This window comes from Giraffa tippelskirchi, chromosome 2 (assembly GCF_054371585.1).
Source record: "Giraffa tippelskirchi isolate mGirTip1 chromosome 2, T2T-mGirTip1v1.2.pri, whole genome shotgun sequence".
Lineage (NCBI taxonomy): Eukaryota > Metazoa > Chordata > Mammalia > Artiodactyla > Giraffidae > Giraffa > Giraffa tippelskirchi.
In genome coordinates, this window is record NC_137276.1 from 67,142,945 (window position 1) to 67,157,856 (window position 14,912).

The window sequence follows — 14,912 nt, forward strand, 5'->3', positions numbered from 1 at the left end:
GCAGTTTATAAGAAATACAAATGGCTTTTATATACGTGAAAAGATGCTCACCCTCACTCAGAATGAGAAAAATTAATCAAAACTACAATGCAAAACCTTTTCCCTACTCCCATGAGATCAGCTGAAAGTTTTATAACATTGTGCTTATGAGAACACATGGAAAAAAAGGCACCTTCCTACATTCATTGCTAGTAGTAATGCAAATTGGTATAGTCCATAAAGAGGACAAACTGATAATATTAATCAAAATTACAAATGAATATACCCTTAGAAACAGCAATTCCACTTCTAAGATTTTATTTTGCATATAAACCAACATATGTGAAATGATATTAACTAAAGTGTCTCTAAAGTATGCACTATACATAACCACTTGACTAAAAGGAAGGGTGTAATAAAGAGGCACTTGCATGTGTATGAATAAACGTTTAAATGATTTTAAAACCTGTATCACCTATGAGTAGCTGGAATACATAAATAGGACACTTTTTACTGTGTAATCATTCACATTTTATTTTTGAATCATGTAAATTATCTACTCAAAAACAAAATTTTTAAAAACATAAATGAGTAACTCACTGCCAGCAATATTAAGTATCAAAGTTAGTATCCAAGGTGGACATTAAGTTTAAACAGTATTTTAAGATTTTAAAATTTCAACTAAAATGAACTTCAATTCAAGTACCCTTTAACTTACCAATTCCTGTGATCTCTTTTTTAATCAGTTGTAACTCCATATGTTGGATTTTTATTCTTACTAATAAGAAGTAAATTTTTCCAACAATCACATCCTTTAAATGATACCTTTAGGGAAAGAATATTAGTCACTTACTAAATATCAGTTTACAAAACAAAGAGTGAAATATGTCCTGAAAAGGTTTATTAGATATCTGTAGGATAATTACTATTTAAGAATACCATTCTGACTATTCATGTATTTAATGTTCCTTTTTTCCAAAAGAGTACTCATCATTTTATTATAAAAATTAGGAAAAAAACCTTTTACTTGATCATCAATAAACCTCAGAGGGAAAAATTAGCCAGAGTAATTGTTAGTCACCTACTTAGAGGTCAATTTCATTTCTAAAGAACTTAAGCGAGGAAAATTAAGATTTTTATGCCTGAAAATGTTTGGTATATGAAGATGTTCCGAACATTAAAAACTTTATACATGTGGTTAGTGTATTACTCCAAGTGCTAGACTAGTGCAGTTAAAAAATCACCTGGTCACAAAGAGACTCCATAGATTGAGTTTGTTGCTGTAATACCTAATAATCAAAGACTTTTCCCAAGAATCTTGAAATAATGTGGTAATAAACCTGGGAACTTCTGTAATTCCTAGAGGGCTTTTTTTTTTTTAAATCTTCTCTCAGGTTTGAATCTCAAAATAATATCCCAAGAGTTGACTAATGCAATTATGTCTCTCTGAAAGGAGACTTCCAGTGACAAGTTTTAGGTCCTAAACTAATAATTTTATCAACAATATAATTTAAGACTCTGAACACATGTGTATCACAATTTCAGTGATATAAACTGGGACATGACAAGCAATAAAAATCATGTAGGGAAGTTCCACCCTGAAGTTGGCCTTCACATCAAAAGTTTTGGTTTTACTCAGTGGTGGAGTAAAAAAAAAAAAAAAATCATGTAGGGCTTCCCTGGTGGTCCAGTGGTTAAGAATCCACCTTGCAATCCACAGGACACAGGTTTGATCCCTGGTCTGGGAACATCTCACATGCTATGAGGCAACTGAGCCTGCTGAGTCCCAACTACTGAAGCGTGCTCACCATAAAGCCCGTGCTCCACAACAAGAGAATCCACTGCAATGAGAAGCCCTCACACCTCAACTAGAGAGGAGACCCCACCCGCAGCAACAAAGAGCCAGCACAGTCAACAATAAATGGGTATGTTTTTTAAAAATTCATATACCAGAAGAGTGCACAGGAAGAGGATAAAAGAATGAACATTCATTTCTTCAACAAACAAACTTTAATGAAAAAATAAATAAAAGGGAAAACATAAAACAGATTTAAGTATCAAAAAACCAAATATTTTTTGATTAGTGTGTTTGGATCCACTGGATTTGAACAAATCTTGTTTGGATACTGACATGAACAAACTTTTATAAGTCATTTAAGGAAATGAATACTGACAATATGTGAACACGTTAAGAAATCATTAATATTTTTAGATATACACTTTGGTGAAGGTTTAAAAAGACATTAATAAATAAAATGAGCCCATTTCTGAAAAAACACAACATATATAAATACATAAACCCCCTCCCATGGAAAGCTATACAAGATATTAACAGAAGATATTAATAGTGGTTAAGTGGCAAAGCTGAAAATACGTGGTATTTTTATTTCCCTTGACTTTTCTACATTGTCAGTTTTTTTAATAATAAAAAGGTACTGTTCATGTAGTCAGAAAAAAGAGCATTTTTGCTTATTTTTAAAGAGATGACCAGCTAAAACAATGCCAAGACAGTAAGATAAACTTTCACAGATTTACAGGATTAGCTGCCTTCTGAGATGGTGAGATCCTCTATTAAAAAATGGCCAAGCGGAGTCTTACCAGGAATAGAATATGAAAGACATCTGCACCAAGTCAAATTCCTACTAAAACAAAACCAAATTCCTACTAAAGTTTCTTTCAGTTCGGTGATTCTGATGGTCTGTTAACATCAGATTAATGTTGATTCTATCCTTTCTTTGACTAATTTATAAAGACATAAAAGGTTTATTTCTTAATTTTCCCTGACCATTTATCTGTTTGTAAAAGGTACCTACTTTGATTTATTATATTCAAATTCAATGTGTAGACAATCTTCAATGCCCACTTCCATCTTAATAGAGTTGTTGACATCAGGATAGGTAGCAAGCTGGTGAACAATAAGATCATATTCTTTTACCAAGTCTGTCAGTCTTCTTACTATTGTCACTTTAAGAAAATACCTACAAAAGTTAATGGAGAGGACAAGTTAAATCTCCTGTGAGATATCTCAGTGTTTTAAATAAGCAAACATTAGCTTTCTCCTTCCTGAAATTCCTTAGGGATCAATTTACTCCATTTACTTCATGAAGAAGTTTTAATTTTTAAATAAATGCCTTCACCATGGAAAAAATACAAAGTTCAATTTTAAGAATAGTGGACATACTTTTTAGATCAATTTGGAGTACTACCATCAAGCTTATTTGAGGACATCTCTCTAGATTGATTCTTTTTTTTTTTCTACATCACTTCTTAACCATAGACTAAATGAGATTCACTGAGAAACTAATGGATTTAGAGGGTAATTCCATTTACAAGACAAATGAAGTATCTAAGAAACTGAGGTACATACAAGGGAAGTATATGACTAAAACTTCTCATAATAGGATTCTCTGAATCCTATAGAGGGCTTCCCCGGTGGCACAGTGGTAAAGAATCCGCCTGCCAATGCAGGAGACCCAAGAGATGCAGGTTTGATCCCTGGGTCAGGAGGATCCCCTAGAGTAGGAAATGGCAACCCACTCTGGTATTCCTGCCTAGAAAGTTCCACGGACAGAGGAGCCGGCCAGCTACAATCCATGGGGTCGCAAAGAGTGGCACATGACTGAGCGTGCACACATACAAATCTGATAGAAGGATCTTATTACATCAGATCTGCATTAGCCACAAAAATATATATATATATATATATTTGACAGAATTTTCAAAATCTTACGTCTTCCATTCCAAAATTATAATTAGAAGTTCAAGACATTCAACAGTAGTCATTACCTTCTGGTTTGTGTATCATAAACTGTAGACAAAATCAATTCATACCTTAAGCGGACATTGGCACCGATGTAAGATTCATATGGCTTTTCAACTTGCATAAATTCAAAATCATAACTTCTGCTCTGAGTCAGTTCTCCAGGTAAGGCTAGTTCTTTCACTAGGTTTACAAATTCATGAGTATTACTCTTGTCATTGAAAAGCTCTAAGAAATTTTAAAAAGTGAAAGACCAATTATGTTTGATATCCATCTCATCAAAACCCAAACTTCTACTTCCAAAGCACATAATTTTTATCAAAAGAATCACTTGGATTTGCCTTCACTTTAAATACCAGAGCTTTGATCTGAATTCCATTATCCTATTTTGCTCCACATAGGCATAAAAAAATTCAAGTGGCATAGCAAAATGAAAATTTCTGTAATGAAAGAATTCATTCCTTTAGTGTAGTTAGGGTTTGCCCAATATGAAGCTGTTTAAATTGATACATTTCCAGCAATTATTTGAACATCCTCCCTTCAAGACAAAAAATGTTTTGTTGTTTTGCTTTAGTTAGGCAAATATATTACCATGATAAAACTATACTATGTAAAAGACTAAAATCAACTATCAGTTAATTACCGTAATTTGCCCCTTAAGTATAATCTCATCCAAAATAGATATGTAAACAAACATCTACCCATTCCAATTTTGATACTTTCAAAACAGTAAAACTTAGAAAGCTAGGATCTATTTTCTTTTCTCTTTCTGCATCTGCAGTACCCAAAGATTTATATAGTTTAATTCCCGCTAAAGCAAGAAATATATGTATGGAAACATACACAAGTTGATCTAAGTCAAGAAGAAATTACAATTTTCCTTTTCACATGGAATTTTCTGTTGACAGGTGAGTCTGGCTACAGGTATAAACTAAGTTAGAAGACAAATGGCATGAGTAATTAGCAAGTGAAGGATGAAGGTGACACTGCTAATTGTGAATAAAGTTGGTGAAAAACGCAGGCAGATGGAAATTTCAGGGAGTCAACTAATTTACTTGAATTATTTTTCAAGGCTGGTAGCTTACATAACTCCTTTCACTTTTAATAATCAGACTTCATCACAAGTAAAGGCAGTATGAGTCAAATATCATTGAATAGAATTAAAAGAAACATGATTATTTAATGTTTATAAAATAAATCTTTTTATTATGCAAAATCAATTCCTTCTTTCCATAAAGCTAAGCTCTAATTCAATTATTTAACTGCCAAATCAAACTCTCTTCAAACTCAGTTAACAACAAAAAAAGTAATACTATTTTAAAACTCACCAATTTGACCTACAAATTCAATTCTAATTCCTTGGTGCTCTAGCCTCTTTCCAGGTTGCTTAAAGGCTAGGTTTACCTGCCAAAACATGAAATTGTAAGAGATGTTAACAATCCTTTGTGGGCCTACTAGCAGATTCCTTCCAGATGAATATAATATATAAATACTTCAGGTGTTCATTTCTGAAGTCTGAGAAACCACCACATATCTAGATTATGATGACGTTATAGCTCCAGAGAAGGTAAAACTTACTCCTATACAATCACTAATGAACTTATTACTTATATGTACATTTAAAGCATCTGCTTTGTTAGGAAGGAATCTTTCTTTAGAGCTGGAGAACTACAAAGAATCAATAAAAGGGAAAACTTTCAACTATTCAAATACGTTTTCCAGTCAAATAGTTAAACAATTCTATAATAGCATTTTAATATAAAGGTTATTAATAATTCTAAGAACTGACCTAAAAGATCACTTTCAGCTTTTTATAACCAACCATATATTGTTATAATTTTTGATATTAAAAGCAACAGTTATTGCCCTGAGTCTGCTACTCATCCTAAAAATAGAATGTCTAAAGATTTAAATTTTGAGTATGATTTATCTTACATACTTTTGAAATTAAGTATATAATCTAAAATCCCTAAATTTATATCTGCTAAATGGAAACCTTAATATTACACATTTTAATTTGACAAAATACAAAGTACACAGATATTAAAAACAAAATTTCAACCATTTAAGGATTAGCTTAAATACAAAAAAAACATACTCCCAGGTTTGTTCTTTACTGTAAAAAATATTGGTAATGTGACTCTTAAAAGCTGTTCTTTCAAACAATGCTTCTCAATAGAAATCGAGAACCAATAAAAAGAGGTTCAAATACTTCTGTTTATAAACTATGTAATTAAAATATTCATGCTTCTATATCTTCTGCATCTATAACCAGGATGAGTTAAGTTATTCACCTTCCAAATTAATATGTCAGAAAAAGAAGTAAATAATTAAATTGGAGTACATCACATGATGGAGTATAACTAAAGTATAAAAATAATAATGTCAAAGAATTTTTAATGATGTGGGAAGATGTGCATGATATGTTACATGTAGGAAGCATGGTCAAATTGTACACAAGTATAATGCCAATTATATTTTTTAAACTACAGAAAAGAAAAATTCTATGGGTAATTTTGTTTCCTTCTTTGCAGCTTTTTTTTTTGACTAACAGCAATTAAGTTTAACTTTAAAAAGTATGTGCTACAGGAGTCCCAAGACAATTCAATGGGGAAAGAATATTCTTTTCAACAAACGGTAGTAGAACAACTCAATCTCAACATACAAAACAAAGAAATTGGATCCCTACCTCACATCATACACAAATATTAATTCAAACTGTAAAATGTAAGAGCTACAGTTACTAAATTCTTAGAAGAAAACACGGGTGTAAATCTTCATTATCTTGGATGGGAAACTGTTTCTCACATGATACCAAAATCATGAGAAGTGAAATTTTAAAAAAAGATAAATTGGAGATCATCAAACAAAAAACTAGTGCTTCAAGACTTCAAGATACCATCAAGAAAGTGAAAAGACAACTCACAGAAGTAGAGAAAATGTCTGCAAAATATTACTGAAAAAGGACTTGTATCTAGAATACATAGAGAATTCTTACAACTCAATGATCAAAAGACAAATAACCCAATTAAAAATGGTCAAATGATATGAACAGACTTTTCTCCAGAGATGATATACAAACAGCAATAAGCACATGAAAAGATGCTCAATATTATTCACCATTAAAGGAAATGCAAATCAAAACCATATGACCACTTTTCACCCACAAAATAATAATACAGACAATAATAAGTATTGCCAAGAATGTGAAGAAACTGGAACTCTCATACATTGCTGGAGAGAATATAAAATGGCACAGCTACTCTGGAAAAGTCTGGAAGTTCCCCTAAAAGTTAATACATGACCCAGCAATTCCATTCCTAAGACTACACTCCAGAGAAATGAAAACACAGTTACACAAAAACGTATACAAAAATGTACAGAAATGTTCTTAATAGTCAATAAATAGAAACCCAAGTATACTCAACTGAAATGTCCTCAACTGAAGGATGAAGAAATGTATGTCCACATACTAGAAAGATATATACTAAAACACCATTCAGCCATAAAAAAGAATCGTGCTTTGATAAATGCTACAACATGGAAGAACTTTGAATACATTATGCTACATAAAATGAGGCAGACACAAAAAGACAGATCTTGTATAATCACTTATATGAAATAGAAGAAGCCCAGAATAGGCAAATTTACAGGGAAAAATGGTAGCCTAGAGGTATCCATGGACTGGGAGAAAAGGGAAAAGGACAGCTATTGCTTAATGAGTACAAAGTTTCTGTTCGGGATGATGAAAAAATTTCAAAATAGTGGTGGTGATTGTACAACATTATAAATGTGATTAATGCTACTGAATTATATACATTAAAAATGGTTAAAATAGCAAATTTTATTATATTTTTGACCAAAAATTTTCTTAAAAATAATAAACGTTGAAGACATCATGCTAAGTGAAAGGAGCCAAACACAAAAGGCCACATGTTGTATGACTGTATTTATATGAAATGTCCAGAATAGGCCAAATCCATAGAGAAAGAAAGTACTTCTCTAGATTTAGTGGATGCTAGGTGTCTTAGTTCACTCAGGCTGCTGTAACAAAAAAACCACAGACTAGGTGGCTTAAAAACAACATAAATTTACTGCTAACAGTTCTGGAAGCTATGAAGTTCAAGATCAAAGCACCAGCAGATTTGGTGTCCGGGAGAGTTTGCTTTCTAGTTCACAGATGGCTGCCTTTTCAGTATGTCCTCACATGTCAGAAGGTGCACACAAGATTTCTCTGAGGACACTAATCCCATTCATGAGGGCACAGCCCTCATGACCTAATCATTTCCTAAAGCCTCCCCTTCTCCCTGTCCCCTCGGCCCCATCCCACCTACAAGTACATCATACTAGGGATTAGGTTTTAACACATGAATCTTATGAGGACACAAACATTTAGCATATGGCGCCAAGTGAATGACTGCTAATGTTATGGTGTTTCTTCTGGGGTGATGAAAACATGGAATTAGCTAGTGATGACAGCTGTACAACTCTGCAAAAGTAGTGAAAATCTCTTAACTGTATATACTCAGTAGGGTAAATTTATTATATGTGAATTATAATTCAATAAAGCTATTTTTTTAAAAAAAGAAATGAAAGTATGTATCACAAATAAAACAATGGAACAGAACAGAGAGGCTGAAACAGACTCATACAACCTCTGGTTAATGACAAAGGTGATGCTACAATGCAGTGGTGGAAAGGATGGCTTTTTCAATAAATGTCCTGGGTCAATTAGATATCCATATGGGAAAAAAAAATAAGTAGCCTTGACTCTTATGTCATAAAGACAAAATCAATTTCAAAAAACAGAGAATCTAAATGTGAAATATAAAACTACTTAAAATTATAGGAGGAACAGGAGAATATCTTCATGCCCATAAGGTAGGCAAAGATGTCTTAAATAAGATACAAAAAGCACTAACAAAAAGGAAACACAACATTTGTAGAGTATATTATTAGTATTATATATTATACATATATATGTGTATATATATATATATATTATTATATATTATACACTATACATTTGTCCAAACCCATAGAATATACATCACCACAAGTGAACCTTCAGGTAAACTACAAACTTTGGGTGACTATAATGTGTCAAAGTTCATCCTTGATCAAAAATGTACCATTCTAGGGGCTGATGTGGATAATGGGAAATCTCTATACCTCCCTCTCAATTTTATGTAAATCTAAAACTCCTTTTAGAAAAAACCTGGAAAAAAAGGTATACATAAACAGCTCACATGTCAGGAATATTCTTGCTTTGGGTAGGATGTCAGGTCTTCCAGTCTCTAAGATTTTTTTTTCTAATACATGAAGTATTCTTCCTACAATGCATAACAAAGTTTGGAAACCAATGATTTAGCCCAACCTCAACTTACAGAAAGTTAAATGACTGCCCAGAGCTACCTATCAAGACAGTGGTAAAGTCCAAGGCTAGATCTTCCAACCCTAGCCCAATGATCTTTTAATTATATTCAGACATTTTACAAAGCCTAGACTAGTGTGGTAAAACTTGTTTTTGGTGGTGTTATGTCTATAAATTTTGAAAATCTTAGGTTCAGTCTCTCCCTAGAAAAACTAGATTGGTATCTCTACTCCTTCTAATCCCACCATATTAACAACTCATCTTTTCCATAGATCAAGCACTATTTCCTTTACTTGTCTGATGTTGATGTGTTCCATCCTTTTGATGATTTTGTCACTCTCTTTCAGATTTCTTCTCTTTCTCCCCATCATTTTAAAGGAAGAGTAAAGTAGAAAAGCAAAACATTTATTTCAGATGTAACACTGAGACACCAATAAGTGGCAAAGGACCAGAATAGACGATGCAGTAAAATGGCTAGTAAACCTAAGTTCAACTTATCTAGTAACTAAAGAATGCTATCAAAGAATAGTATCATTTTTGCCCATAGAAATAGCAAAAGTTAAAAAGTGATCATATTCAACTCTACCCTGAATGAAACAAGGTATTACCTGAACGTGAGATTTCATGCAAATTTTCCAGGTTAACATGTATCGATACCCTTCGAATATTTATGTCAAATATTCATGTCCAGCCACTCTTAGGAATTCATTCTAAGGAAATAATCTTATCCTACAGAAATCTGAAGAAAAACTTATGTCTAAAATGTCTGTATTACTAAAGATATGGGGATATACTACAAGCAATTTGAAAAACAGAAACTAGTTAAATATCCAACAGTAGGGAAAAAGTATACTTAATATATTACATACACATAAACATTAACTAATGCAGAGAGACTAGGAAGAAACACATTCAAATTTTAATAGTGAGTTATTTCCATATGATGGGACTATAGATAATTATTTTATTTCCCAAACTGTTTACCATGTGTATGTATTACCTTAACAAGCAGGAGAGAAAAACTCAGTATTTTTTTAATCTTTTATATTTAGAGAAATTATTTCAAACATTTTATGATTTGATTTTATCTAGGATATTACCATTCTTCAGTATCACAAATTAATTAGTAGTAATCGTATTCCATAAACTATAATAATCATCCCTGGTAAGGAAAAGGGGAAAAAAGTTAAACCACAGAAGGTGTCACAAATGTATCTGACCATGCATGGACACATTCTAAATGTGCTTAAATCCTCTACAGAGTATCGAGAAATGAGATCAATAGACACAATGACAGTAGTACAGACTGATAACCTACAAAGAATGAGAAAAAAACTTTTTAGAAAGCTGTACTAGAGAATTATCCCCAATCTCCATAACTCAATTAAAGGAGAAACAAACTCTGAGTGGATCACAGCCCCACTGTAGAAACTGTCTGAAGTTAAACAGATTCACATGGTCACAAACACAAAATTCTGCACACAGTTTAGACTCTGCCCAGTAACCATTCCAGTTAAAGAAATCTTTCCTGCAAGTGTTCTGTTGAATCAAAGCTTTTAGCTGACCTTCTGAAAAACATTTTCCATCTCTAATAAAATCATTCAAATTTAGATACAGCACAAGCCACTTTCACGACTAATTCTAATCTTCTACAACTGGATAATTCTCCAAACAAAATATTTACCTTTCCTGAAACAGATTCTCCATCATAGAAAAGATAGTGCTTTTCTACTTTGCCATCTTCAGTTTTCATTTCCGCCATTTTCCTGGTTTCCCCATCATTAAGGACAACGTCGATCTCACAAATGGGACCAAAAAATCCTCCAAGAAAACTCTAAAATAAAAGAAAAATTCTCACAATTGTTTTGTCAGTCACTACAGTTTAAAATTCAAACTTGATTACCTATAACCTAAAGTTAACCTATGAATTCAGGATGAAGTAAGAATTCATATTAAATACTGCATCAAAACTAAATAAATTTCGTAAATATGCATATAGCTAATGCTGCACTGGACCCTTAAAAATTTATTGCAGATAAATTTGTTTTCTACCACAATAAAATAAAAAGCCCCCCAAAACTAAACAAATTAAAACACACTATAATTTCCATCATTTCCACAAGTAACCACTATAAATAATCAAATACTAACATATACCAAAAATCTAAAAAATTAATCTTAATATCTGGATTTGAAAAGTTACCTTTAGTTATACATGTTTGAGGTTCTTTCATTATACTGCTATGATCAAACTCATACAATCCCAATTACTCATGAATTATTACAATGTACTGCTTATGGAAAACCTACTGCTATATAAGTCAGAACAGGATATGTTACATTGTGCAAACCGTTGAAATAAAACTGGCTCTACTGGAGGAGAGTAACTAAATTTGTTAATTTTTCTAAAGAAAGTGTATAAGCCTTGTTCTGTAAATCCTGAATATGACAAAAGTAAAAGAGACAAAGATCAATTGCTTATGAATGGCAAAACACATTAGCTGGAAATAATACAGAATCCATTGGTTATTCCAATGTCAGATATAGTTGTGGATTATTTTTGCCAGCTATAAAAACTAGTTTTCTAGTCTTTTTTACAATTTACACAGTTGTCTCTTAAAAACACAAATCTGGGGGCTTCCTTGGAGGCCCAGTGGTTAGGACGTCACGCTTTCATTGCGCCGGCACAGGTTCAATCCGTGGTTTGGGAACTAAGATTTGGAATGCTGTGCAGTGCAACAGAAAAAAATAAATAAATAAACCCAATCATATCCTTCAATGTGCTGGTGGCAGTATAAATTGGAACAGCTACTTTAGAGACCAATATAAGAACGTTCATTACATCATTGTTCACAACAGGCCCAATTAGGAAATAATCCAAATATTTATCAATGAGAAAATGGATACATTTTTATCTATATTCATACAGTGGGCAATGGAATGAATTATAGCTACAGAAAACTAAGAATTGTTTTACAAATGAAACGAAATATTATGGTCACTTTTTCCCACATACATAATGCTTAACACATACAACTGAACTGGGATTTGAAAGTTGATATTAAAAGATCAATAATCAAAAATAAAATATCAAAGTTGCCACTAATTAAAATGGTATAAAACAGATTTAAAAGTACATAAACTTCACAATTAACTAACAACAATTAGTAATTGTAAACAGTAAGTCTTGTTTTGACACCGTATGTAAAACTTAAAAATTGTTAGGCATTAAACATATGTAAAAACTATCTGTTGTCCTCAATCATTTTCTGCATGCATGAAGAATTTCATAAATAGTGGTTAGGAATCAGCGCTTTCACTGCCAAGGACACAGGTTTGATCCATCCCTGGTCAGGGATCTAAGATCCCACAAGCCACCTTGTGTGGCCAAAAATTAAACAAAAAAAGTTTTTACTTCAAGATGTGCATCTTCTTGCACATCCTGTCATTTCAAACAAAAAGTTACTAAATTTAAATCTCTTAAAAATTATTCACAGTCAAATGATAATACTTCTGATTTATATAAAGAGAGAAAAATACAGAATTGTCAGAATGGTGAAGACTACAAGGCAAAGGAATAAAAGCCGTAAAGGTTAGGATCTATTAACATACACTTCTGCTGAAATTACAAAAGGCACTTCTGAAATCTTAAGAGAAAGACTGCCAAGATCTTTTAGAAATGATATCTTCAAGTGTGCATTCAAAATATGGGATTTTCAGGAGCAATACTAGAAATTATACAAATTAACACTCTTAGGTAGCCTTTAAATAACTACAGGGCAGTATATATGACTAATTAAATATCAGAACAATTATTTTCACAGTTTTCTAATCGTATCCTAAACTTCACATCACTGACTTTAATCTAAGATTTTTCACGTAATTTGTAACCCAACATTGAGCATTACTATCTAGCAAAATTACAAGTGGATGTTAAAAGACGAACTTTATAGCCCTCACCGAAGAAATTTCACTACATCCTTTGGATGTAAAGAAATGCAACTCAAGGTGAGGCAGAAGAGAGGCTCTCAAAATTTATTCACTTAGTGCATACAGGAGCAATGAAACAGCAAATTTTCATACATATATTATTATACTTGTGCCTATTTCAGTGTTTTCAAGCTATACAACTCTATTTGTTTCGTGAGTAACTTGAAAATAAAAATTGTTCATGAAAATAATGCATTAAAAGTAGTAATTTTAAATGTAAGCAAAAAATAGGAGGGCCTTTTACGTTTTCTTTGCAAATTATATTCAATTAAAGAAGCCATCTCTAACCCCCTGACTAGTCAAGGTCCCCCAATACTTCCTTCTTATCACAGCTGTTATTATTTGTTTCCACGTTAAACAAATAATCACACAAATAAATGTTTATCTCCTTCTGGACTACAAGTTACAGGAGAGCAAGGGCTGATTCAGTCTTGCTCAGAGCCCCTGGGAGCACCTAAGTATATCCGATGAAAAAGAAAGAAAAGGGCTCGAAGTTTAAGAATGAACATTTCTGTGCTCCTTTTCTTTTTTAAATTTAAAACAATTCGATTCCTGACTTTAAAATGTATTTATCAAATGTAACTTTTTCAAAAAATAAACCTAGGTTAGTCTTTAAGCCAAAAGTCTCAAGCAGATTACGGAACTGGGTGAGCTCTGGGAAACCAGGTACTATTAAAGGAAAGTACACAGTAGGCGCTCAACATATGCATGCTAAGTGAACCAAGTAAATGAATACTACCATAAGTCAAATGAGATCCAATCTAGAGGAAATCGCCAACACACACAAAGCTAAACGCCATCGTGCTCACGCTTGTGCTTCCCACTAATTGTGGTGAAAGTACTGATTTCCCTCCCTCCTCTGCTTCCTAGGCCATTTCAACATCCCAAAGAGATAAGCTTCCAGAATGGCTTGGTGAAGGAAATGAGACCCAACGTTTAAACCAGCGGGCACGAAACTACTGCCTTTGACTTTAAAAACGTCCTCACCTCCAATGTCCTTTTCTTTTTCTCTCTCATTCTACAAGTGTCAACGTTAAGGCTAACCTGGGGTCAGGAAATCGCAGGGTATCACCATATGCTAGTTTAAGAAAAAAAAAGACTCAAGGAGTTTATCAAGCTCCTGATCGACACTGGAAGAGAGTGACCCGACTCCGGAACTGGAGGACTCGTGGGTCACCCCATCTGAAAGGAAGCGAGGCTGCCCAGGAGGAGCAGGTCTGGCTACCTTGGAAGGGGAGGCGGCGGCGGGCCCGCAGAGGCGGGGTCCGAGTACCCAGCCACGGCCCCCCACAGCCGATCGAAGAACGCTGGCAGGGGCTCCGAAATAGCCAGGAGAACGCCTCGTCACCCGCAGGTACTCGGGCCTCGCCGAGACCGGGAAGAAGCGGCGCAGCCCGCTCTTCCCTAGCCCCGCGGCGGCCAGACAGGCCTAACCCGGCTCCCCGCCCTGCCCGCCTACCCCCTCCTGCCGCTCCCAGGAGCCGCTCCCGCGACATCGGGCCCGCCGTTGGCCGTCTCGCCGCGCGCTCCGGGACAAAGGCTGCGGGCGAGCGCGCGGGCCGCCGTGCACTCACCATTGTCAGCGCTGCCGCCGCCTCCGCCGCCGCGTCCCCCCCACTTCACGCCTCTTCCCTCGGGAGAACTCCTAGCCCCAGTTCCCTCCTCCCAGGCGCCCGTCACGTGACCTCAGGCCGCCGGCCGCACGTGACCCGTCCTTTCCTTTCCAGCCCTCCCCTAGACCAGGCCCCCTCTGGGCCTCTCGCCCCGCCCTACTGGCGAGACTGGCCCTCCGAGGGGAGCCGTTTGGAG

At 34.5% G+C, this 14,912-nt stretch overlaps 1 protein-coding gene and 1 long non-coding RNA gene across 15 annotated transcripts in view; one reads left to right on the plus strand and one right to left on the minus strand.

Moving 5' to 3' along the window:
• Positions 1 to 2,028, plus strand: part of LOC145537768 (uncharacterized) — a 14,410-nt gene extending 12,382 nt beyond the window's left edge. Inside the window, exon 2 of the long non-coding RNA XR_014076420.1 lies at positions 1,700 to 2,028. This is a non-coding gene — a long non-coding RNA (uncharacterized LOC145537768). The remainder of the gene's footprint in view (positions 1 to 1,699) is intronic.
• VPS26A (VPS26 retromer complex component A) overlaps positions 1 to 14,791 on the minus strand; it is a 23,117-nt gene extending 8,326 nt beyond the window's left edge. For 4 of the 14 annotated variants that reach the window (XM_081568565.1, XM_081568532.1, XM_081568561.1 and 1 more), the window contains exons 1-6: positions 14,678 to 14,791; positions 10,798 to 10,947; positions 5,068 to 5,143; positions 3,811 to 3,967; positions 2,793 to 2,957; positions 698 to 804 (exon numbers count right to left, since the gene is read on the minus strand). In XM_081568565.1, the coding sequence (XP_081424691.1) occupies positions 698 to 804; positions 2,793 to 2,957; positions 3,811 to 3,967; positions 5,068 to 5,143; positions 10,798 to 10,947; positions 14,678 to 14,680 (658 nt within the window). In that variant the 5' untranslated portion in view covers positions 14,681 to 14,791. Of the gene's footprint in view, positions 1 to 697; positions 805 to 2,792; positions 2,958 to 3,810; positions 3,968 to 5,067; positions 5,144 to 10,797; positions 10,948 to 14,090 lie in introns of all 14 variants that reach the window. The other 10 variants (XM_081568564.1, XM_081568542.1, XM_081568537.1 and 7 more) reach the window with 8 other exon arrangements.
• Positions 14,792 to 14,912: the final 121 nt, after the last annotated feature.